The sequence below is a fragment of the Sebastes fasciatus genome, chromosome 14 (genome assembly GCF_043250625.1).
Source record: "Sebastes fasciatus isolate fSebFas1 chromosome 14, fSebFas1.pri, whole genome shotgun sequence".
NCBI classification, from domain to species: Eukaryota; Metazoa; Chordata; class Actinopteri; order Perciformes; family Sebastidae; genus Sebastes; species Sebastes fasciatus.
Window position 1 is genome coordinate 11,434,503 of NC_133808.1, and position 26,404 is coordinate 11,460,906.

Here is a 26,404-nt window from a genome sequence, read left to right on the forward strand (position 1 = left end):
CTGCTGTCAGCTCTAAGCTGCACGCCTGATCCTCTCATGTAATGTGGTTATTTATCTTTCAGATGGAGGATCCATCCCGTCAAACGCACCCGCATAAAGTATGCACGCTTGCACGGGCACAGTGAGCACGCACGCACACATAAATGAGGGAAAGGCACACAAAATGAGAACCACATTGGGCTTTTTGGTCGCGCTCTTCTGTTCTCTGAGACAAATTTAGAGTGGATGAATTATATTTGTCTCTTCTCTCTGTCCTTTAGTCCCCCCTAAATCCTTCTGCTTCATCATTCACAACACGGCTGTCCCTCTGGGCTTTCCAGAAAGAAAGATTTGCTGATTGCCACATGGCAGTTGGCAATAACACTGGCCTGTCAATCAAACATCATTATATTGTGGTTGTGGGTCTCATTTTCGCAAAGGAATAACTGGTCCATGGCCTGTGGTGTAAAGAATTGTCTGTTATGCAGGTTTTTGACTTTTCAAAAATCATACACACATATTTTCCTCACCTGCTGTGTGTGGGAGTATGCAAAGTTTTAACATTGTGTAGGTGTTGACCACAATGACTGTTACAGTAATCAGCGATGGAGTCATCGTCAAGGTGGATCCAGGTAAAGCTGCCATTTTTGAAATTTATGACTTGATATTATTATCAGCAACATAACAGATCTGCTGTAAAGATAATACACATGAAAAAGAAAGTGTGTGTGCACATAATGGATGCATAAGTGAAACTGAATGGGCCTGTGACCTCTGAGAAACTGGGTGAGTATTTGGAAGAATATTTCCATACATCATATTTTCCACTTTGCTACAGAATGCAGAGCCGAGCTCGATTATCTGGCAGGAAAACCAGACTTGCTGCACTACCACACGTCCTGACAGGCACATAATAAATTTCCAAAAATGGAGCAGGGTCAGAAGTCAGAGGCATTTTTTCAATAGATGTATCAGAATAGAGGTTATAATGTAGAAACGTGGGTGATGTAGTGATGACAGCAGAGCTTGATTGCTATGGTGTGGCATGAAGTACAGTATGAGAAGTATGAATGTGTTTCTGCAACATTTTCATCCTCAAACTGCTCCGACCTGGTATGGAAGTCTGTAACTTAATAAGCCACTCCATTCATGGCATCAGCAGATTGGAAAAAGCAAATGGAAAAAGAATCTAAATTATTGTCTTTTTCCATGCTCAAAATCACAACCAGTCCTGGTGAGGAGACTTGCACACACTTGACTGAGCTGTGAAAGACCTTCTGCTCTTGGCTGCAGCAGCAAACGTTTTCCAATCGCCTGCACCTACTGGAAGAAAGAAATCCAGGAGGATGCAAAAAAAAAAAAGAAAAAAAAAAAAGTCTTGATCTTAACTTTTAACATGTCAGTTTCAGATGTTTGGTTTTTCCACCTGAATAAAGGTGATCCTCCTTCGAGGAGCGTAGTGGCTAAGAAGGAGAATCTCCTATTGTTTCCTTCAGTAGCATCAAGTGATCAGAAACTGACGTAGGCTACGCGTAAATGGATGTGTGAGTGTGACAATTTTTTTTTTGTACCCATCCCTGACACAGTTTTCCAGCTGCGTGGCGCATGTTGGAAGGTGGTGCTGATGATGTGTTGAAAAGTAATAAAATGAAGGAGAGGAATGACATATCTGTGATGACAAAAGCAGAGTGAGGACAGCGTGCCTGACCCATTCTCGTCTATCCGACGCATCCTTCACAGACCCAGAGGGAAGAAAGAAGGGTTGGGGGTTGCAAGAGGGGAATAATAGATACTAGAGCAAGAAAAGGAGGATGGCACCTATTGAAGACAAAGTGAGAGAGAAAGACATTAAACGAATTGCTAAAAACTTTAGATACATTTCTGGCGTGAAGGACAGAAAGTGTTGACAGTAACTGTAGTGGAAATATTTTAGTAACTAAATCAGTTAAATTATCACACACACACATCATCCTTCATGGTAGAAGAGTGAAGCAGGGCTGCAATCTGGTAACAAGTAAAATAAGGGAAAACCTAAAGACCAAAGAAAACTGCAAAGTACAATGGTCTGTATAATATCTTACGAAAAGTTATTCCTTATTTTTTTGTGCGTTTTCCTACGAATGTCCAGCAACATGTGACGCACGTCTCAATTTCCGCTCCAGTCATTTCAAAATAAACTTCACAGGAAACTACTTGGGTAGGTTTAGGAAAAGATCGACTTGGTTAGGTTTAGGTAACAAAACTACTCAGTTATGTTTATGAAAAGATTGTGTTTTGGGTTAAAATAACACCGGAAGTGGCGTAATGTAGGGGCACAAGTATGGAAGTTAGGTAACAAATAAATCAACGTTGACTTCTGGTTTAATTCGGGGTACAAACTCCAGTCTCCTGGGCGTAAGTCTGATGTTTTTTGATCCCATCCACCCTGACCTCCTCCCTACATGTACATTTTTGCTCTTAATACTTCCTGGTTCACGATTACGTAAATTACATTGGAATTGATTTTGTGGGATATATACCAATTGCAGTGCATTACTTTTCGTAGGTAGGCTATAGCTACGAACGGTGTATGAGAACAGCCTGAAAACTTACCTGCACTCAAAAAAGGATCCTGAAAGCCTCAAAAAAAGTAAAAAAAGTTATGTATCTCAAATCAAAAAAGTCTTGTGAATTTACTGCATGGATAAAAAGTATTCAAGTGTATGTAAGTATATCTTTTGTCAGTGCTGCACTGATGAGAACCTGAGAGACAGCACCGTTTGCAGAATTTGTATGTTATTATAGCATCTTTTAAATTGTTCTTCAGATCTGTGTGGAGCGATGAGGAGACATCAAATTAATACATGAAATGAACATAAATGTAAAGGAACAGTGTGTAGGATCTGGCGGTATTTTGCGTTGAGGTTGCAGATTACAACTTCTGCCATGTGCCAAGCATGTAGGATTGCTACGGTGGCCGACGCGAAAACGCGAATTGCCTTCTCTTGAGCCAGTTGTTGTAAAGGCCCTGACACACCAAGACGGCGGTCGGCCATCGGACAGTTTGGGGCAGTTGGTGAGCATCCGTCAGCCTAGTTTTCTCGGTTTTTGGAATGAAGCTAAGTGGTGAGTGAGAGTGGTGGGAAAATTGTCGGCAAACGGCACTTTATTTCATGTACATATCATAACAACGGCTTGCATATCCGCAGTCCTCGGTCTTCTGGTTTCCATTTTTGAATGACGAATACAGACTACCGCTGCCTGCTGGTAGGAAGAGTTATTTCGTCTCACGCAGGCACAGAGCCTACGTGCTAACTGGCCGTCGGCTGTAGCATTGCGGTGTGATCGAGTGCAACTTTTTGGCCAAGACAAAAGCGACGTGAGGCAGCGCAAGTGGTGGCCTTCGTCGCCGCTAGTTCTTTGATGTCGGCTTGGTGTGTCTGGGCCTTAAGAATAGAGTGCTTAGAGTGTGTGTGTACGTGGGAAGTGAGTGGTGAAGCAAAAGAGAGAGAGAGAGCGGCGGGAGCGAGCAACGTTATTGACTCTGGCCCAAGCAGGAAAAGTTAAGTGTTTGGTTTGTCCATTCTGGGCTACTGTAGAAACACGGCGGTGCAACATGACGGACTCTGTGGAGAGTGGACCCACTCCCTATGTAGATATAAATGGCTCATTCTAAGCTAACAAAAACACAAAGATTCTTATTTTCAGGTGATTATACACTCAAAAGAAAACATACTTATTAATATTATATTTCATTTCTGCCAATAGATCCCCCAAGTTGTTACACACTGGTCCTTTAAGATGATTAATGGGAGAGGAAAGAATAAAAAACAAATATCTGCTACACAAATCTGCATTCAGTTTTGGGATTTTTCTCTGTTTTTCCCTTTTTTGGGGGAACATTTTGATAATTTTACCACTTTGAGCTTCAAACTGTTACTTAAATGAAACCATCTGAGAAGTATAAAGGGGAAATCCATCTTTGGTGGAGACATCTGGAGGGGTCACAAATAAAAAAAAGTTGGAAATTGGCAGTTTAATGTTTAACAATGCATTGTATTTTATAAGCTTATATGTAAAATCGTAATCTGAAAAGTACCTAAAGCTCTGAGATAAATGTAGTGGAGTAAAAATTACAATATTTCCTTCTGAAATGTAGTGGTATAAAAGTATAAAAATAGCATAAAATGGAAATACTCAAGTAAAGCCAGCCTACAAGTACCTCAAAATTAACTACAGTTCTTGAATAAATGGCCTCAGGTACTTTCCACCACGGGGAAGAAAAGATGACGATGTGCCTGATGAAAAAAATAATATTGGGTTATTAATGTGGTCGTCTTTATCTGCCATGTTTCCCCTCATCACAGAGTTACCGTGACTTCATAGACAAACAAATCTCATCAGCAAAGCAGATTCGGTCAAACTGGTTACACCCCAAACTTTAAATTTTATTTTTTTTATATCATTTTCACAGAGTGCGCTTTATGATTCATCTGTGTTTAATGGGTTCTGGCGTGATGAAGGCCGGGGTTCCACTGCAACAATCTGTTCAGGGACTTCCTTGAGAGACACACCTCCTCTGGCGCGCAACATCATTTCCTGTCTCGTGTGAAGACACGTGGGATATAATCAACTGCATTGGAGGGTGGAGATGTTGAAGTATTCACACACACACATACACGTGCAAGCAGACATGTGTGCGCCTTGCACAAACGCGCACATACTCCTCGTCCTTGAGGCCTGCAGTTCTGGCTGACAGTTTTGGCTGACCATTAAAACTGGTTCTAGGAAACACACACACACACACACAAACTGAACTCGTTGGCTATAAACAATAATATACCATGAGATGATGCAACACTGTCACCATGTCTTTGTGACGCACCGTGTCTGAATGCGCGACACATGGCTGCAAATGCTGTGTTTTTGTCAGCTGGTCTGCAGTGCACGTTATGTTAATGTGTTTTTTGTCATTGGCAGAGAATATATTTATAGAGAGGATGATGAGAGACATTGTTTCCATGGAATATAATGGCAGCCATACTCCGTACACTCATATTTTTGGATACGCACAGCTTATACGACTGTTCCAATTACTCTTCAAAGTCTCTTGACTGAAGCATGTGTTCGGTTTTATGTCATTGTGGGGACCCAAATCTGGAAGCTAATTCATGCTGCATGGACTTGCCTCTATTCTGGGGACCAAAAAGTTGGTCCTCCCAACTTTAACAGCTTATTCTAGGGTTATGACTTTATGGTTTTAGGTTTGAGTTCAGAATCAGGCTAGAATTGAGGTTTGGTTAGGGGGCTAGGAAATAAAAGATATGCAAGTTATGGGCTGTGTATGTGTGTTTGCTTGTAAGAAGAGGGAAAGAGGTAATAGAGGAAATTTAAGTAAGCACACAGATAACAAATTATAAAACCCTTATACATGCACACATTAAAACAGTGCATGTGTGTAGAGACGTACTACTATCCCGGATTTCATTTGTTTTTTATGTGCAGAGTTTGTGTGTGTAAATATTGAACAATGGTTTCAGAAACCTGGATAAGACTTTATTACATCACTTTAGCACAACAGGTGCTAAATATGAATTGGGAGCATATCTATTGTCTCACAACGGCTCTCAACAAGGTAACGGTGAGCTGCGGCTCGCAGCTAACGGTGCTAACTGCGCTAAACAGTGCAAACAACTGCAAAAGTGCAGACAGAGCTAAAAATCTTTTCCTGTCGGAAACCGGAGGGTGGGTGCTACGCTTCCGCAATGCTATCAGCTTTAACCACCATATGAGAGTGATGCAGAGCAGTGGCCGTAAGCTAGCCAGTGGGGAATACAGTACATGCACTAAAAGCACGCACGGCTGGCCCAGGTATGTCGACAAAGCACGGAGAAACTCGGATTACAACACACACAGAGGGAGAGTGACTTCATTCTCTGCTCAGGTAGACATTACTCCACTATATTACATTACATTAATTTTTTTAATCTTTGAGGCAAATTTGTGATGATGTGTTAAATAAATTTCACTGGACTTTGCGACACGGTGGTACAGTGGTTACCTTCTGTGTGGAGTTTGCATCCGGCTTCCTCCCACAGTCCAAAGACATGCAGGTTAGGTTAATTGTTGACTCTGTGAATGTGAGCGTGAATGGTTATCTGTCTCTATGGGTCAGCCCTGTGATAGCCTGGCGACCTGTCCAGGGTGTACCCCGCCTTCGCCCAATGTCAGCTGGGATCGGCTCCAGCCCGACCCTGAATAGGATAAGCAGTTACAGATAATGGATGGATGACATGACTTCTTCTGGTTTTGAGACACTTGAATATAATATCTTGTTGACCAAGTGTTTTAGTTGCCTAGCCCTAACCATACTGTAGTTGCCATGCACAGATATGCACAGAAAGTGAAAATTTTTGTGTGGTGGTGCACAGACGATTAGAAACCTGGATACTATCAGAATCATGTATCCATGGATATGAATACCCAGATTTCTAAAGTTCCATGTAAATGTCCAAACCATGATGTTAGAGTGCTCAATGTGAGACGAGCTAAGAAAAAGAGACAATGAAAAGTGTCAAAAGGCCTCTGCAGATGGAAAGTTGGATTGCTGGGGACACACCAGACTCGGCAGAGAAAAAAAGAGAACAGAAAAAAAGAGACTGCGGCAGGGCGGGAAGCTTGGACAAAACTTTCGCTCCTTTTCCAGAGAAAAAGACTGTCAGATGGAGAGTGAAAGAAAAAGCAGAGTTGGGGGAGGGTAGTGGGAGTGGGTGTGTCCGGCTCTGTCTGTTCCCTCCCTCCATTATAGAGAGGTATAGATGGTGCAGGAGTAGCTGCAAGTCCAGTCCGGTGTGCTGCACTAGTCTTGAGAGCCACCAGCTCAGAGAAGTAGTCCAGCCACTCCAGAAACACCCAGCTTGGCTCCTGCAGCTGCAGCACACATTAACTCAACTTGTTAGCAAAGATTCATTCAATCAGTTCAAGTGACAGCCTCTTATTTCTGGGTCTCACGCTGAACTGAGCTCATTCAGATCACGGGCAGTTTGTTACACCTGAAACAGCAGAGATGATGATGGGGATGCAGCAAGACTCACGCAGTTTTCTGGTCCTTCTCCTCCTGATCTTCATCGCTGGGATAGTTCTCTCTGGCCCCTCAACTTCCCGCAGGAGCAGAGGTAGGTGATACTTCATTTGGGTGTCCTCCCACCGTCTAAAACCCATGCAAGTGAAAGTGAACATCAGTGTCTTTCTATGTTAGCCCTGTGATGCTCTGATGGCTTTTCCATGGTCTCTCTCTGCCTTCTGCCAAATGCATGCTGGGATACGCTTGGAAAGACAATATGTCATAGTTAGTAAGATGGATTTTTGTTTCAAGGATAAATGACAAGAGAGAAAGGGTTTCGCAACCACATTGAGACAACCATTTACTGCAAAGTATGTTCAGTGATGGATACAGTTTGACACGTATCGTTTGCAACATCGTAAAGAAAGTTGGAAGCTTCTGATGTGCAGAAATACACAAAGCGAACAGTGGCTGAAGTATTCAGATAAGTGAAGGCAACACGTTTCAAGCTGAGTGCTTTTCCTCAGACATCTCTCGTCTTCCTTTTATATCGATATCTACTAAACAAACCATCATTATGATTACCACATTTGGCTTTAAATAGAGAGGAGGAGTTTATTCCAGTTTTGATTTTTTTAGATCCTGTTCCAAGGTTTTAAAGAGCAATGTACCATATTTGTTATTTTTGCAAAATTGTAAAGAAATAATATATTTTAATTCTTTGAATGTCAGTCTTATAGTTAATAATATTAAGTTATTCATATATTTTGTGACTTCAAGCTGTTGAAGCTATTTTGTTCATGCACTGAGTGCAATAAAAGCAATCCATATTATGTTCCCCCTGCACAAGGCGCCTAAATACATTCAGTATGGGATTTGAAAGGACTCATATTCAATAAGTGGATTTGATACGGACTTCTGCTTTTGAACTTAAAAGGAAAATCATCTTTCGTCTCTTGAGCCACCTGTCAGGCTTCCAAACTGCCTCGATTAGAAAGCACTGTTTTTACGATCCCTGTGGTTTATCCATATTTCCCTGAAATGAGGTGAGCAGACTCGGTGAAATAGGTCAGTTACTGCTCACAGCTTTTAATGACAGTGTTTCCAGGTTGTGGGTCAGGGGTCAAACTTGTAGACAACCTGATGGGATAGTTTTCCTGGAGCTGTGCCCACCAAGCAGACGATCTAATGAGTTTGTAAGTCGGGTAATTATTTTCATTCGTGGCCTCAGGCAAAAGATTTTTTATTGTTTCAAACTCTTATTAATGGATTTTTTATCAAACCACCTGCAGAGAGTGTTTAAGATTAAACACAGACAGTGCAGTAGACATATAAAACTTCTGGCCGGTGCTAACCACATATGTGCAAAATTGTTACCAAACTATCAACAGCAACATGTAGATTATCACAGCATCTTTGCATTATTTGAAACAATAAAAATCACTATTGCAGGTTTTTATCAACAGTTTGAAGATAATCAGTGTCGGAGCTCCCAACCAACCTTTCCCCCCCATGTGCAGTGTTTTCTTCTCCAATATGCTATAAAGGAGAGTCAGAGTTGATAAGTACGTTATATCATCTCTGTCTGATTGGGATTCTCTCGACATTCTTGGAAAATGTCCACAAACGTCTTCAATATTGTCTCATTATCTCACTTGCTTACACAGTGAACTCTGGCTTTCCGTCTCTGACTCTGTGCTTCGCAGCCATGCTCTATTTTGCAAGTTAAACTTGGGCGCCCCTTTGAAGACTTTTGATGGTAGTATAAGTGATTTGATGTGAGCAGACTGGAGTCGGTATAAAGAGGTAAGCACAGTGGAGAAAAGCCTGCATCCAGTGTATAACGTGCTGGCTGAGCTTGGCTTCCAGACAAAACTCAGTGTGCAGCTTTGGGAGCCAGATGAAAGGAAACTGTGTGTTTTTGCTCTGGGAGAGTTAAACGTCTGTATCTCTCCTTTTCTTGGATCAAGGCCCTGGCTTGAGAATGAAGCATGTTATGCAATGAGTTGCTTTCTTTTGTCATAGATACTAAAGCATATTACACAAGTGTCAGAGTTGACAGGTCTGTGCACTGTTAGATAATCTGTAGGCTTTTAATTCCCATGTACATGGGTTCATGCTCTTTGTAATACAGTACAAGAAATGATTTACCACTCCCCCACTGTAGGACAATATATGGCCTGGAAACCATGCTGCTGAGCCAGACAAAATATGGCCACATGTCATGTACAGATTAATGTGAAGGACATGTTGAAGGAGGGGAGAGGAGATTTGAGGACAAGACGAATGAATTCAAAGCGCTTTAGGAAGTCAAACGAGGATCAGGTTGATGGAAAGCTGTTCGCTGACACATGTAGGACGACAAAGATTGAGTTAGGGTGGAGCGAGATGGGATGGAGCAGCGCCACACGGGAGAGGAAAACAGCTGTTGCTACGTCAAATTTCATATGGGGGATATACAGTATAGTGTGATAGCGCCATGGTGAAGGGAAAATGTTGTATGATCCCAGGCACGGCTCTCTCTCGCTGCTGGGAGTTGTCGTCTCTTGTGAGCCTATGAGATGGGATTGTTCCAGAGGAGGACGGATTCAAAAAGGCTGGGTGACAGTATGTATTCAGAGGATTGAGTAACCCTGGTCTGTGGGTGGGGGGGTATTCCCATTAGAGCTAATATGGGTCAGTTCAGCTGTCGTTTGCCCGCCAGCTAAATTATTTCAAACCCTCTGTGCGCTGGCTGGCACGAGGCTCAGAGAGATTTTCACACTTCATTGCCTTAAATGAAGGTGTCTGTTTAACCAAGGGGCCATAAAACATCCATCTCTGTCTCCACGGTGCTGGAAGTCTCTCCCACCTCTATTCTTCCAGGACAGAAACCTGAGAGGCTGAAATATGGCGCGCCAGAGCTGCGTAAAATCACTCAGGATGGGTGTCAAAGAGTGTGCGCTATATGGGGGGTGTAGAGCAATGTATTGCACCAATATCAAGAGTTTATACCCTCATTTAGTCAGGGGTATTTAATCTCCATAAAGCTCAGCTGTAATGTACGTCTGCACCCGATTTGACGGTTATCAGGCCATTAAATAGGCGTTATCAGTCACTATAAGCACCATAGATGTGGGTCATTGGTGGCCTACTATGCCTACTATGTTGTGAAAGTGAAACTCATAAGCAATACCTTTCAACATGTTGTAAAACTGAATGAAACGTCATGTTTTGAACACAAACAAAAAGGCTTCTTTAGGTTTAGGAAAAAAAAACAATAACATCTTTAGGTTTAGGTGGAAAAAAACAGTTAATTTTAGGGAAAAACATTTACACAAGACACACAAGACAATGACATCCTACGTGAAAGCCCTGTGTTTTGTGTTGCTAGAGGTCGCTGTTTTGTTCTTTTATTCCTTCTTTAGGTGATCTACCATGTGAATAGAGGATAAAACCTACTAGTGGGTGTAGTAGGCCCATATTGACCCATATCTTTCGGGCTTATAGCGACTGATAACGCCTATTTGATAGCCTGACAACAGTCTATATCAGCTGTTCAGCTGCTCAAGACAACCTGCCATGACTTCATTATTCTGCGTCACCTCCATCCACCAAAAGTACCACATCCATGTCAACAAAGAGCGGAAAAGTTCTTTTCCATTGCCTACTTTGAAAACAAAACAAGCCTTGTAGTCTTGTTCCAAGCTTTTTTGCGGCTTCAGATATTTATAGTTCATTAGTTCACACAACAGCATGAGTGGAAAAGTCTCGAGATGACCTCATTGTATTTATTCTCAGAGTGTTTACTTTAATGCCTCCTCATCTGATCCAACAGAGGAGAGACAGCGGAGCATGAGAGAGCTGGTGGAAATCTGTGGTCTGACAGAAAATCAAGACGTTTTGATGCCAAAACATGTTTGCACGTGCCCAATGCACAATGCACGTTTTAATATTTATTTGCTAAACACACATAATATCATGTTGCACAGCAGTTCAAAGTGAAGTGAACGTGTTATGCTGACAACCCCATTAACCTACTCCCTTTCCCGGAGGAACATTCATCACTGCTGATGATCTAAGATAGCCTCTCTGCTGAGCCAAGATCGAGTTTCCAGTTTTGAGGGTGTTTCTGCTTTTCAGGCCAGCAGGATTACATTCTCTGGCTATTAGTGCAAAACAGGATGAATATAATGGTGAAATGTTTATTGAACAACGTGGCATTGTTTATTGGCTGACTCCCAGTGTTTTGATGGATTTCGTACAGTAATCGTTGATGAATTGGTTATATTATATCTGCATGAGTAGGGCAGATGGCTTATGTCATGATGTTTTAATTGAAGGGATTAGTCTTCACTATGAGATTTACAGTATATTATCCAATAGACTATTTGAGTAAGTGAGTGGGTAGACCCATGGATTGAAATATGTTGTTTTGCATCTCATTGTGGCTGTTTTGCATCTATTTTCTAGTTGCTTTACAGCTCTTTATGGTTTCTTTGCATCTCTTGATGGTCTTTTTACGTATCTTTGTATGAGTTGTGCATTGATGTCATTTTGCATTCTTTGTGGTCGTTTCCATCTCTTAGTGGTCATTTTGCATCTGTTTGTGGTCATTTTGTTTCTCTTTGTGGTCATTTTGCATTTGTTAATGGTCATTTTGTGTCTCTTAGTGGTAATTTTGCATCTCCTGGTAATTTTTTGTGTCTTTGTGGTCATTTTGCATCACTTAATGGTCGTTTTGTGGCCATTTAACTTCTCTTTGTGGCCATTTTACCACTCTTTGTGGTCATATTGCATCTCCTTCTGGTCATTTTGCATCTCGTAATGGTCGTTTTGCGTGTCTTTGCAGTCATTTTGTGTCTCTTCACGTTCATTTTTGCATCTCTTTGTGGTAATTTTGCATCTCTTAATGATCGCATTGCGTGTCTTTGCAGTCATTTTGTGTTTCTATGTTCATTTTGCATCTCTTTGTGGTCATTTTGCATCTCCTTCTGGTCATTTTGCACCTCTTAATGGTCATTTTGCATCTATTAATGATCGTTTTGCATCATTTTGCAGTCATTTTGCGTCTCTTTACGTTAATTTTGTGTCTCTTTCTGGTCATTTTGCTTCTATTTGTGGTCAAGTTATGTCTCTTTGTGGTCAATTTACGTCTCTCTGTTTTCATTTTGCATCTCTTTGTGATCGTTTCATCGCTTTTCCAACAAGAACAGTCACTTCAAACTGAGGCTGTGTTTCTGCCTGGTAGGCCTGTTCAGTAATCCATTCATGGGTATTTAGGGTAAGATTATGGGTTCAATTATACTTTAGTTACACGTCTTTTGACGAGGTTGTAAATCTTCAGTGATCTCGTGTATTTGACAGCGTCAGAGTCACCAGCAGAGTATAGCCGTAAGGAAGAATTTGGATTCAAATAATCAATCATTATTTTCCTCATTAGTCATTATTCATCCACACAAATACACAAGATGACCTTGTGGCTTAGCAGTTTTTTTTCCTGGCTAGCTAAATGTCAATAGTTTTCCTTTGTACTACAGTTGATTGATTATCAGGGCTGTAACTGGATTTGTTCCTAAAGCTTTATTCATCTTACCCTGGAAATACTGATAAGTCTTAACAGTCCCTAAGCGGTGTGTGGGCCAAATGGCCAGGCTTTGGATGGGTTGTTATGGGACCCAGCCAGTGTTTGCTTGTACTGGAGTTTAAAACACGCTGCCAGAAGTTTCCTAATGTTTCTCTGAGCCGCACTCCCTCCGAGCCAATCTCACTCGTGTTTTATGGGAAATATTGATGGAAGAATCAAAACAAATGCAGTTTTGATAGGAAACACATAGCTGGAAAAGCATGAGGGTATTTTTCAAATCCAGGGCTTCCCCCTCTTTCACTCTCAGTGTCTGTTTTGGCGTCTGGCAGCTGTTGGCAGTATTCCTTATACAAAGTTCCACTATTTCATTTAATGCTGACATATGAGCCAAGGACTTGCTGTGGAGAGTATAGTACAAGCCATAATCCAGGCAGAAAGTCCATCGTTTTTAAGCTTTGCAGACTAAGAGGGGTGGAGGTTTAGGTCCCCATAGACTCATTTGTGATTTCCACTGCATAAAAATGATGGAAAGAGAGGATGGAAATATAATTGAATTTATGAATTTGCTCTTAATTCTGTCTTGATTTAAGAAGGGCTTGACACTGAATATGATAAAAACAGAACCACAGGATAATAAAACTGGCTTAAAATACCTGTATATCTTTCTGTAACCACTGTTCCCCATTCATCATCCAAGTCTGCACTGGTGTGGTTATTTATTGTTTTACATGTGCGTTGGCCAACTGTCAGTCATAAGTCACACTTATAAGTCCCAGCTGCACTCATCTCTGATGTTTATTAACATGCCTGTTGCAAACTGGCTAATTGTTAGCATGCCCGGGTCTTGGCTTGTTATGAAGGCCACATGGCAGAGGCAAGTGATGAGAGAAAAATAAGCTAATTCATCCATTCTTTGTACTTGCAGAGTCCCTATAGCTGCGTGTCAGTTCAGTGGTTATGTTTATTTAAATATATGCTTCACTGTACTTGCTTCATACACACAAGTTAAAGGTTAACATTAGCCAGCAGTAATTACAGCCAATAATGTTTGAGTTTGTTTAGAAGGAACTACATTTCTAAACACTGACATGGCATACATATTTTTGATAAATGATAATGATCATATCCCCCAGAGATATTGCAGAACCTGATTGGTAGGAAGATTTTTGCATCCAAAATTTTCCACATCATAAGATATGTGGTGTGTGCCCCTATAAGAGATGGGGATATCGATGAATAAATACATTCAAAGTTTCTTCCAACCACAATACACAGCTATCCATCATACCCAACACAGATTATTTCTCATGGCACTTCACCTTGACCTTTGCACTTTCAGTGACCTCAGCAAGCTTAAACCATGGACTGTATATAATGTTGGACAACGCGTTTCCACTTCCTCCCACTGTACACATCTTGAGATTTTGACGTCATTTGGAGCACTGCAGTGATCGGGCGGTGGAGCCGCGGTATCGAGGTCACCCGCCCGAACCAATCCGCACCAAGCTGAGCACGGCCGCAGCTTGTCAGCGAGAGAGACTCACAGCTGCCAATCATGACGTCTCACTACCTTTATATAGCATCAAATAACTAATTAAAGCCAAACTTAATTGAAAAATTAACATTTTAACATACATCAGTGTGATAAGAACTACCTAAATTGAAAGAAACCATCTTTGGAAAAAATTGCGATCATGATGTTTTGGCCTCACTTTATGAGAGCTGTCATGTCGTCAATCTTTATATACAGTCTATGGCTTAAACCCTCCAAAAATACCGGCAAATTATTTTACTGAAACTCAAAGAAAACCCTATTGTCATAATCCTGGATTTCGGTTGTAGTTTGTTTCCTGTTTTATTTTGAAAGTCACTCTCCTTTTGCATCATGTTGGGTTTTACTTCCTGCCTTTGTGTGATTTCCTACCTTTTTGATTGTCTGTCCCGCCCTGATCAGTTTCACCTGTCCCTAATTAGTTCTGCACTCGCCTCACCTCCTACTCACCTGTTCTCACTTCCCCAGTTCGTCGGTCACTATTTATACCACCTCAGAGTGCCTTTGTTCTTTGTTGGTTCATAGAGTTTGGTTTGCCCGTTACCTGCCTGCATTTTTGGATTCTCAGTTCGTAAGTCTTTTGTTCATTAAATCATTTTACTGCACAAGTCAGCCTGCTGTTGTGTGCGTTTGGGTTCTCCCTGCCTGTTCTGCTTTCCAACACGTGACACCTATTGCTCAATTGGAAAAGCAGAAACAAAATATGCCAGAAAAATATCTATTACCATTATTCAAAAGAACAAATTACTATTTCGCCAAGTTGCTCTCTGCTAGCTCTGACCAAAACCTCAAAACATGTCAAGTTGGCTTTGGTTTATTACGACCCGCCCTTTGATGCCTGTCCTCATCCAATATCTGTCCTCATCCGGCTGATTAGAACGGTATTTAGTAAAAGGCAGTCCTGGCAGAAAATGTGCAGTTTCTTCAAAAGTGATGTCAACGTGTGTGAGAGAGAGACAAACAAAAAGTATTAAAAGCTCAAGTTGACCTTAAGGTTTAATAACGGGTTGTTCACAGATTTTGATTTACAATATGTATTTCAAAAGCCAATTTTGAGCACTGATCCAATCTTGCACTCGCTATCACCCCTTATGAAAGCTTCAATGCATGCAGTTTATGAAGCTTGTAAGTGGCAGATCTTTAATATGTGTACTCTCTATAAAAGTAATGTTCTTATCCGAAAGCACACAATAAAAATCCCCATTATTACCTTCCAGTAAAACTTACACCTCAGCAGAATTTAAACCAGCAGCGAGTCTGCTCTGACAGCATGGATTCCCTCACTGGATGTGTGACGTAATGAAGGACAGAAGTGTTGTAAAATAGAGGCACTTGTGTAACTCTGTGAAGTCTTCCTCGTAAGCTTTTCATTGTGTTTCTACAAAACAAGACTAAAATGGGAATAAGATGAAGAAAATAAATAAATAAAAAAAGTTTGTTGGAGGGTTGTTTGTGCTGCAATTTCCCCATTTTTGAGCAATATTTCCTTACTTTTTATTACTTTTAATATGTATTTTGATTTCCTGTTTGCTGGATTCATTTCACTTTTTGTGACATTGTTGTATTTGTGGCAATTGCTATATATTTGGAACTTAAGACCTACAATATTAAACTACATTTCCCATGTATCCTTGCATGAAAAAGCACAGGTGCTCTATTTGATGTCATTAGAAGTGCTGAGACTCCTTTTGTCAAACACTTGCCATGATGAAGGTCTATAATGACTGAAAGCTTGGTTTTATCTTTAAATACTTCATTAGACTTAAGTGTGTAGAAACTTTGGGGTCTTTTTGGGCACTTTATTGTGTCTTGAGTGTGGTGATATTCTCAATATCAACATTTAATGTACTGACTGTGTCCTTTCCTGCTTCCACAGTGAGACGCCAGAACATGAAAGTCCGTATCAATGCGACAGGAGACACCATCGTGATGAAGTTTTTGCGTCCCAACGCTGACACCAAGCTTGAGGGTTACATCCTGGGCTACGGCAGCAGCATGTTCTCCAAACAGTTCATTCAGCTTCCTGAGAACGGACAACCGTATGAGACTGAGTTTGGTAAGAAAGGCTATTGATACGTATGTTTCCACCTAGAGATGAGGAACAGACTGCTATGTGCTCATGTGAATTGTATTTTGACTTTTTTAGTCATGGATAAAAGAGAGCACTAAGAGGATCTATAACCTCTGGTTTGTTCCTGTGTTTAGATGCTGAGCCCAAGTACCTTATCGCCGTCCAGCCCATCCCAAGCAATGAGGTGAAAAAGCAGTGTAAAGGTAATGCTAGGAAAAAAAATCATCAAGGTGACATGGTAAAAGTGAGCATTGAGGGTGGACTTGGAGGTTAAAGTAAAATGTTAATTCGTTTTCAGGTAAAGTTGAAATGCAGAAGCCGCTACACCTGGTCATTGGGTCAGTAACACCCACCTCGGTTCTCTTGTCTTGGGGGACCCTGCTGAAAACTCCCTATGAAGGCAACGTCATGAATGACTGTCTTGAGGATGGGTGAGTTTACACACTAGCACACACACACATACACACACACATTTTCAAGAACTTTATTATCATGCCACAGAGCAGGGGTTTTCACAGTCTGACACTGTCGACCCCCCTCAGACAAAACTGAGAGAACTGCGACCCCCGAACACCTTGCTTTAAAAAGGAAGTAAAATGTTACTATGGTTTCAATTGGCTAGCTAGCTGTAAACTACAACTTGAGCCACAGTATGCCAAATTAGCTACTAACAGTTCCTGTTTGCAATGTATGTAGACAACGATCACTGCATTACTTCAATTACTGAAGAAAATGTGGTGATTCTCAGGCAAGTTCTGGAGTAATACAGTTTGTTTTTTATATGGTTTCTAAACAGATATATGGACGTTTATTTGCAATAGACATCGAATTATGATTATGTCAGGAAGTGTAATGGATGTAAAAATATGTATATCATGTGTCTGTGTTCAGATTTAACAGAGTTATCACTCAGGGAATGAGGAGTAGGCATTTGGTCGCAGTTATTTCGTGTCAATCTGGGCGCTGAGGGTTTTGAAGTGCCTTTCAAGGGTCTGTGTGACATGGCAACCCTGATGGTATTGTACAAATGCACAAGTGTAGAAAATCCCAATAATGCACGGAGTTTAAATTTTCAACCTTTTCATATGTACTGGTATTGTAGTTTTGGTAAGCATAGAAACAGATAACTCACTCTTCTTTCCACCCACGCACACACATGCAGTTGTTGCACAGACTCTGTTATGCTGTATAACTGCATAAACAGTAAATTATTCCCTGAAGTCTCTCAGGTTACTGAGCAGCGGATCCTGGACAGTCTGTGCACACAGGTGTTTAGGAGAGGAGTCCACCCACGCATGTGAACAAAGTTTTCCTTCTCTCAAATAAATAAAAAAAGACATTTTTGGAAGCATTTGATAGAACAAATCCCACTCTGCCTTTTGGAACAAATCTCTTCTTGGTTTTATGTCTAATATTAGTTTTATATGTGTTTTCTGAATGAAGGGATAGAAGCATCATGCATCGGCCCAGAAAATTTCTGTCACGGCATCCAAGTATTGTGTCCTGACTGTGCAGGTCATGCAGAAATGTGCAGTGTTAAACTACACTGGAAAACTTGAGATGGACATTTTTTGCGCGGAGTGCATAAATTTTTCTTAAATTGACCATAAACTAAGATCAAACCCCTGCAGTTATTAGAAGATTGTGAGCATTGTTGGAATAACTATGCAATACTGAATAAGACAAGCCAATAAGATTTTATGGCATCTTAAAGTACTTAGCAGTTTGACTGTGACATTTAAGTACTTCTGGATATTCTATCATCTGGATGTCTGAGTTTCTTAATAGACATAGGATTTACTGTTTTATCTTCTTCGGCCCAGACACTACACGGTGCGTTATCGTGAGAGGAGCAGGAAATGGAACTACCAGACCTGCCCAACTAGCGACACGGTCATTGACAACCTGAGGCCCAACACAGTCTATGAGTTTGGTGTCCAGCCCAACTCTAAGGATGGCACTGGAGTGTGGAGCAAGCCGGTCATTCACAACATCAGCTCAGGGGGCATAGAGGGTATGTTTCCTGTCAATTTTTCACCCCAACTAAAACGGGGTTTAGAAGGGAACCAGCAAACTGGAGAAAAAACTGGCGAGATGGTTAAGGTTAGGCATTGACCTCGCATGGTTAAGGTTAGGCATTGATCTTGAATAATTAAGGTTAGGTATTGACCTTGCATGGTTAAGGATAGGCATTGACCTCGCATGGTTAAGGATAGGCATTGACCTTGCATGGTTAAGGATAGGCATTGACCTTGCATGGTTAAGGATAGGCATTGACCTCGCATGGTTAAGGATAGGCATTGACCTCGCATGGTTAAGGTTAGGCATTGACCTCGCATGGTTAAGGATAGGCATTGACCTCGCATGGTTAAGGATAGGCATTGACCTCGCATGGTTAAGGTTAGGCATTGACCTCGCATGGTTAAGGTTAGGCATTGACCTCGCATGGTTAAGGTTAGGCATTGACCTCGCATGGTTAAGGATAGGCATTGACCTTGCATGGTTAAGGATAGGCATTGACCTTGCATGGTTAAGGATAGGCATTGACCTCGCATGGTTAAGGTTAGGCATTGACCTCGCATAGTTAAGGTTAGGCATTGATCTTGAATGGTTAAGGTTAGGCATTGACCTCAAATAGTTAAGGTTAGGCATTGCTGTTGCAAATGGACAACAAACAAGTATCTTTAGAAATTAATGTTGATCAGAATCAACAAAGATCCATGCAATGTTAGTTATGTCAGTCATCTTGAAATATATATGTTTAAATATGTAGCTCCATGTAAGAAAGTATGTATGTACCCCAGGCTTTCAGAATAAGTGGGGACCAAATTGGGTACCAAAATTTCTGGTTATCTGTGGACAAATGTATTTAGATTGTATTACACGTTTAATTAAGAACACCCTGTGCTCTGTTGTTCAATGTTACACAGCTCCAAGGAAATTATAGCTTCAAGTTGTTTCTGTTCTTTCTAGTCTTGACAGTCCAAAAACTTCTGCCTGATTTCTTTGGTGTATAAATCTGTTTGATCGCTGTTTTAGGGAACAGCTCTTTTGCTGGTGGTATTTTCATGTGACTACATAATGACAGCCAGAGATACTAACCAGTCTTGGTTGAATCAAAACCATCTTGTGGTTAACTTGTGTTCAGCCATTACTGAGGAACTCTCTCCTTCGATCTTCCAAGATGAAATGCATCTTGAGCGAAGCATGTGGTTGTGCAATGTGGTTTTGTTTAGTCCCCTCACTTTCTATTAGTTCAACTGAACTGATTTCTTTACTAATTTTTATCTTGTCTCATGTTTGTAGAGAAGGCCATCCGGAAAATCTTTAAACGTCCCGCCAACCCTGTGGTATGTATTGGAAACACTTAATTTCATAAGCATAAACCAAAGCATTATAACTAATATTATGAAGCTGTTTTGTTGTAGATTTTCTTTCTCATGTGAAATGCAATAAGTGTGAGAGTAGTAGGCTACTGAGACTGCACAGGTACACCTCATCTCCTCAAAATGAATAGTTTTGGGAACAGGGTGTATTTTTGGAACAGGCAATATGCTTTTGAGTCCGTGTTGTGCACTTTAGTGAGCTTATGCTATTCTCAGGGTTGTTTGCCTCATTAGTTTTCCATCCAACTGCTGAATGGAAACAGCACCAGTGCAGCCAGGACCGGTCAAGCCAAGAGAACAGTCTGTAGCTAGCTAACTTCTGGAGTGGAATAAAAAGGAGAGGAAGAGTCAGGGTAGAGGATGAAGGACATGAGTTGAAAGGAGAAAGGTGGCACTGATTTACTGACAGTGGACGGCTGATGTGTCACGGGCTCCTCTGCACTTGTAAAACGTCACAGCTGTTGAGAATCAGCCACAACACTTGTCCTTCCAGAGGGAAACTTCAAATAACAAGCTTGTCAGCAGGGATTTTACCAATTCGACATGGAGTAGAGGGCCTAAGACTAATGAAACACAGAGAAAGAAGCAGAGAAAGAGAAGGCGTTGAGGTAAAATGCTAACACTTTGACTTGTGATAATTGCAAGTATTAACGATCAGCTCTACCCCTTGTCTTTTTGTCTTTCGCCCTTCAGAAACCTTTAACACCAAGTCAACGCCCCTTCCCCTCTTCTCCGCACCACGGTAAGCCAACAGAGACACGCTGCTTCGGGTCAAACTCACTGAACCTGTTTTTATACAGCAGCAGAATTTTTACAACATACTATGATTTATTGCTGCTCAGATATGTTTGTTTCAGCCATTCTCACTGATCCCTGTTTTAAGACTCAGCATGTGAAGAATTTTAACTAGAACTTTTGATTTATCGTTTTTGCAGACAGGACCTCATCATATCCTGTCTAACTTTTTTTTTTTTTTTTAATTCACAATTTTCATTTTGCTGGTTTGTTGCAGATGCCACGTTTTCAAACTGTGTGTCCATGATGACAGGTTTAGCACAAAATATTATGTTTCACTAACAAAAAGACCAATAAACACAACCCAATCTACCCCAAATTATGTTCATTTCTAACAAGTTTTCATTAGTGAGTCAACCGACTTTACCTACCTTTGAACATGGCTATATCAATATTGTATAAATAACAATAACTCAAATGACTATTGACTGTGTAATGTGAAATGGGTCATTTTTAGTGATCATTATCATCCGACTCTGCAGTTACACTCGGCTCTACGGTTTCAGCAGCTGTTATCTCAATGTTTTAATATTGAGGCTCACAACTTTAACTGTTTTGATTCACTCTCACTGTTCTCATTAGTATCATTTTCGGCCACAGCAGGCAGCTGTCTTCAGCGAAAAAAAACAAAAACACTGTACACTGCGTGCTCAGCACCAAACAGCAGATGCATAAAGTTAGCGACTAGCTCGTGAACATAATGGAGTATTTAGCAGCTAAAGAACCAAATATTTCCCTCAGGAGTCGGTGAAGCCCAAACAGCAGAGCTAAAATGAGAATGAATATTATTGGACATACCTTCGGTTGCCAGAAACACAACTCTTCATTATATATTTAGGGCGGCTGTGGCTCAGAGGGTAGAGCAGGTTGTCCACCAATCGGAAGGTCGGTGGTTCGATCCCCGGCTGCTCCGGGTCACATGTCGATGTGTCCTTGAGCAAGACACTTAACCCCAAATTGCTCCCGGAGGCATAGCCATCGGTGTGTGAATGAGTATTTAGATTAAATCCTGATGGGCAAAGTTGGCACCTTAGTAGCCTCTGCCATCAGTGTATGAATGTGTGTGTGAATGGGTGAATACTGACATGTAGTGTAAAGCGCTTTGAGTGGTCGGAAGACTAGAAAAGCGCTATATAAGTCCAAGTCCATTTACCATTTACCATATCAACTTAAAAGGTGATAATATGTTAATGTTGTGTTTACAGCTTGTTTCCGCTGCCCCCATGTGGCCAAAGAACCTAAGATGCCAAGTTCAGCATACTGTAGGGAAAAACAACAGATAAACATTGAACATTTTGATGATGGGTGCAATACAGAACTATAACGCAGTCTGCGTTGTTTCATCCTAAACACATTTTGTTGTTGTGAAATAGGTGCATGAACATAATTCCTTTACATAACTCTTCTTTTCAGGATTATGAGGACATCTTATGTGTGATTCCTTGACTTAAATCTCTCCTCCCTTGTCCTTGTCAGTTCTCCATAACAGGACCCAGGGCAGACTGCCCAACACCCGGAACATAGCCCCAAAGACAACTCTTGGTAATGACCTTTCTGACCTAAAACTGAGTTCAGAGGTCAGAAAAACACTCTTGACCTTACGTCTGACCATTCTACCTGACTTCTCCCTCACTATCCTGCTCAATGTTTACTGCAAATACACCATTTCTTTTTGTACTGCAGGACATACAGTTATAACTTTTCTCCCAGGTCTACTAACGTGCACTATATTTCTCAGCTCCCACCACAACTACTACACAGGAATTTCTGTCGACCCCTGGACCCACATTGCCTGTGGTCACCAAACAGCCAATCGGTAAACTGTGAATCATGGTTCTTTTTGAAAAAGCTTCATGGCTCTCATTCAGGCTGTATGCAGTCATAGACTTGGCGGACTGTAATTGAAGAGGCTGTCGATGCTTTACAGTGTCCTTTGTAATTAGCTGCATGAGTAAGAGTAGCATGCTCTGAGTGAGTACAGTGGCAAGATCCTCCCCGTGGAAGCCGATGGTGTCAGCTGTTTGAGTTGTAATGAGTTTAAGGTAGGTGGCCTTGGCTGCATGGCATTTTAGCAAAACAACAAAGCTTGCAGGGAGTCTTAATGATGGTTTCTAGGTTCTCTTGTGTATGTCAAGTTATTTTTACAGTGACTGATTTGCAAGATATATTCGACAGTTTTATTTCAGAGCCCTGTTAGGCGCCAGCCCAGTAGGCAGGAAAAAAATGCTGACATTGTATTTTTCTGAAAACCATAGATACGTTGAATTACAATGTTTTTCATTTTGTCAGAGCAAGTGACGTAGTACAATGAGCAACGTGCAGATCAAGTGATGTAGTATACAGAGCGACTGTTATTCAAAGTTGCATGGTATGATAACGAGTACAACAAGTGAGAAAGTCCACTATGGGCGAGCAGAAGGGGTTGGTGTATGGGTGAAATAAAACACAGGATTTTCATCCAGGAGACTGTGTTCCCTGTGAAACCAAAAGTAAACGTTGACTTTACACTTGTTACGTAAGAAAGTCGGCTAAGGGTGGTTATTTATTTACCTCAGTTACGTTGTTATGGTTGTTACTTTATGTTGTTAAGCCATTATTTTAACACAAACTATGATCTTTTATCTAACCTTAACCAAGTAGTTTTGTTGCCTAAACCTAACCAATCGTTTCACAACGTTAACCACTTTGTGATACGAGGCTGATATGAAACGTATATGTGAAACAGATTTTTGGTCCAGAAACGTCAGCATTCAACGTGTCCCGTGGTTTGCAGAAAAGTACAATGCCGAATTTCTAGCGACCGGGTTGTAGGTCATCATTACCAACTCAATCTTGCATTAGTCCATGACATTATAGAAGTTAATATGTTGGGCAGTTTCACTAGTTTTTTATATTTCGGTATTTACAGGATTATTTATCACCATTTTTGTTGATTACAAACCTGAGGCTTTTGCTTTTAATGCAGCGCAGGTGATGTGAAGTCTGCATGACAGAACTGCATGCACCAGACATTCCTCTCTCTCCAGCAGGAAATCTAGCAGAATTTTCATCTTCTACTGTTCTTGTATTACCCTTGACTTTCTGTGTCCCCTTCTCCAACATGTATCTTCTATTATATTTGCAAGTAACCGTAAATCTTATTAAATTAAGCTAGAGTTTAGTAATACAAATGCTATGTCCCAATTCAGGGCACGGATACATCTGAATACAACCAAATAGACCTGTTCAATTTCAAAGGCCCCTTCAAATTTGAAGGATGCAACTGTTGCAGTATTTGCAACCCTCATTATCCCACAGTCGATTTTGCACCTGTCACTTATTTAATGTAGCATTCATGGGATGGAGGATCCAGTCCCTGTATTGAGACACCGCCAGTTTTCATTACTTTCAGGAAATAATCATTTGGAACAATGTTTCCTGTTCTTGGTTGGTTGGTTGGTTAATTCCACTGAATTGGCCAACAACACCCCCAAAACAAAGATATTTTAAACATTACATGGCCATACAGTTGAGTAGAGGTGTTAAAGGCCCGGAATGTCATGATATCTATTGGTTTCTTTGCTTTCCTGCTGTTTTTTTTTCTCTCTCTTTCTCTCTCTTATTTTCTGACTTCCTCTGACATCTGATCAGATTGAACAATCAATTTAGAATGGTCCATCAAAATCCCGCAGCAAGCAATCAGTCAGCATCTATTAAACCATCATGTGTCCTAGCATCTTAGAGGCACAGCCAATGGATTTGGATAGTCGTCACTCACAGGCGTCCTGGCCCTGATAGCTGAATCTGTCTGCAGTAACACGGCTGTTACATTGCAAATACCTCCATATGGTCTGTCTGCCTTTGAAATTGGACCCCCTCTATCAGACATGAGCCAGGTAGAAGTTATTGTGTAATGTGTGCTTTAATACCAGATTAGCTCAGAGTTCTCAGGCCAGTAGCTGTTGGCACTTCTGCCGATCTAAATTTCAGCTGTTCCCCAACTACCTTTATGTCTTACTTTCATGATTTTCTAGACCATAAAATATTTTTTGTTATTTTGTAAAAGAACCTTTACTACAGAATATTATACTTGAAATTATATTTTACAGCAAAGTATTGTAGCTTCATGGCCGTATTTTCTCTCTCACACAACCCAGGAGGAGGAGACCTCTCCAGATCTGTGTTGCCTCCTTTCAAGGAGATCCCGTTAGCTCCCAAGACCCGTCCTCCACTACACATTACAACCACCATGGCATCTGTGCCAGTCCCCCCAAAAAACATAGAGAAACATGGAGAGCATCCTCCGAGTCAACCACAACAAAATCCTCAGTCCCAACCTAATGCACAACCTCAACCAAATCCTCAGCTCCAACCACGACCAAATCCCCAAACCCAAAAACCCCAACTAAAGCCGAGGGTGAAGGCTCGGCCTCAATCACAACCGCAACCAAAACCCCGTTTACAAACTCAACCACAACCCCAACCAACATCCCTGCCCATCCAGACCCCAAAACAACCTCAACCCACATACCAGCCCATACTCCAGACCCCAAAACAACCTCAACCCACATACCAGCCCATACTCCAGACCCCAAAACAACCTCAACCAACATCCCAGCCCATACTTCAGACCCAACCTCAACCACAACCCCATCCAACATCCCAGCCCATACTCCAGACCCGACCACAACCACAACCCCAACCAACATCCCAGCCCATACCCCAGACCCAACCACAATCCAAACCACCATCCCAGTCCAAAATCAAGACCCAAACTCAATCACAACCCCAATCAACACCTCAGCCCAAACTCCAGACCCAGCCTCAGTCATACTCACGGCCAAAGTCACAGCCTCAAACCACAACCCAGCTCCAAGCTGAACAACAACCTCAACCTACACTCCAGACCCAACCAAAACCCCAACCCCAACCAACGTCCAAGCTCATACCCCAGACCCAACCGCAACCCCAACCATCATCCAAAATCCAGACCCAAACTCAATCACAACCCCAATTAACACCTCAGCCCAAACTCCCGACCCAACCTCAGTCACAATCTCAGCCAAAGCCACATCCCCAATCACAGCCTCGAACCACAACCCAGCTCCTGGCTGAACCACAGCCTAAACCAACACTCCAGCCCAAACGCCAGGCCCAATCTCAAACACAACCGCATCCAAAGACCCAGACCCAGCCTCAAGTTCAATCACCTCCCCAACCCACACCTGTGCCACATCCTCAAACACCTCAACCAACACTCCATCACATACCTCAGACCCAACAAGCACTACAAAAGACTCACATCCAGCCCCAACTTCAACCACAATTTCGATCTACAACTCAGCCACAAACCCAAACACAACCTCAACCAAAGACCAACCCACAGCGTCCGCCACAATTTCAATCTACAACTAAGCCACAAACACAACCTCAACCAAAGACCAACCCACAGCCTCAGCCACAACCTCTACTAAAAACTGACCCAGAGCCTCAACTAACTACCAAGCAGCAGGCTAAGGCCAAACTGACACCTAAACCAAAGATTGATTTTTTCCAACCCAATCCCGAAACACAGCCTCAACCAAAGAGCCAACCCATGGTTAAAATGCAGCCTCAACCAAAGAGCCAACCCAAGCCAAAAATGCAGCCAAAACGAAAGTGCAAACCCAAACCAAAAATGCAGCCTCAACCAAAGAGCCAACCCAAGCCCAAGCCAAAGACTCAACAACAACCTCAACCAAAAAAACAGCCCAAATCTCAAAAAAAGCCCCAAACAAAGGACCAACAAGAACCTCACCCAAAGATCCAGCCATGGCCCCAAACACAACCTCCAATAAAGACCCAGGCCCAACCTATATCTCATTCTCAACCGATTCCCCAACCACAGCCTTCACCAAATACCCAGATCCAGTCCCCGCTTGAACCTCTACCCAAGCCACAACCTCAACCTGGGCTTCAGTCTCAGACCAGGACCTACTCTGAACCCACCAAGGTCACCCCAAGACAGGCAGTCTCTACGGGTAAAGACCCTTCT

The 26,404-nt window shown here is 41.7% G+C and overlaps 1 protein-coding gene across 10 annotated transcripts in view; it reads left to right on the top strand.

Moving 5' to 3' along the window:
- Positions 1 to 6,693: 6,693 nt before the first annotated feature.
- abi3bpa (ABI family, member 3 (NESH) binding protein a) overlaps positions 6,694 to 26,404 on the top strand; it is a 35,449-nt gene continuing 15,738 nt past the window's right edge. For 2 of the 10 annotated variants that reach the window (XM_074658807.1, XM_074658808.1), the window contains exons 1-8: positions 6,756 to 7,133; positions 16,016 to 16,195; positions 16,345 to 16,413; positions 16,509 to 16,641; positions 18,034 to 18,224; positions 19,517 to 19,560; positions 20,290 to 20,338; positions 21,868 to 21,933. In XM_074658807.1, the coding sequence (XP_074514908.1) occupies positions 7,025 to 7,133; positions 16,016 to 16,195; positions 16,345 to 16,413; positions 16,509 to 16,641; positions 18,034 to 18,224; positions 19,517 to 19,560; positions 20,290 to 20,338; positions 21,868 to 21,933 (841 nt within the window). In that variant the 5' untranslated portion in view covers positions 6,756 to 7,024. Of the gene's footprint in view, positions 7,134 to 14,591; positions 14,711 to 15,731; positions 15,906 to 16,015; positions 16,196 to 16,344; positions 16,414 to 16,508; positions 16,642 to 18,033; positions 18,225 to 19,516; positions 19,561 to 20,289; positions 20,339 to 21,867; positions 21,934 to 22,129; positions 22,208 to 24,527; positions 26,391 to 26,404 lie in introns of those variants that run through there. The other 8 variants (XM_074658802.1, XM_074658804.1, XR_012597114.1 and 5 more) reach the window with 8 other exon arrangements.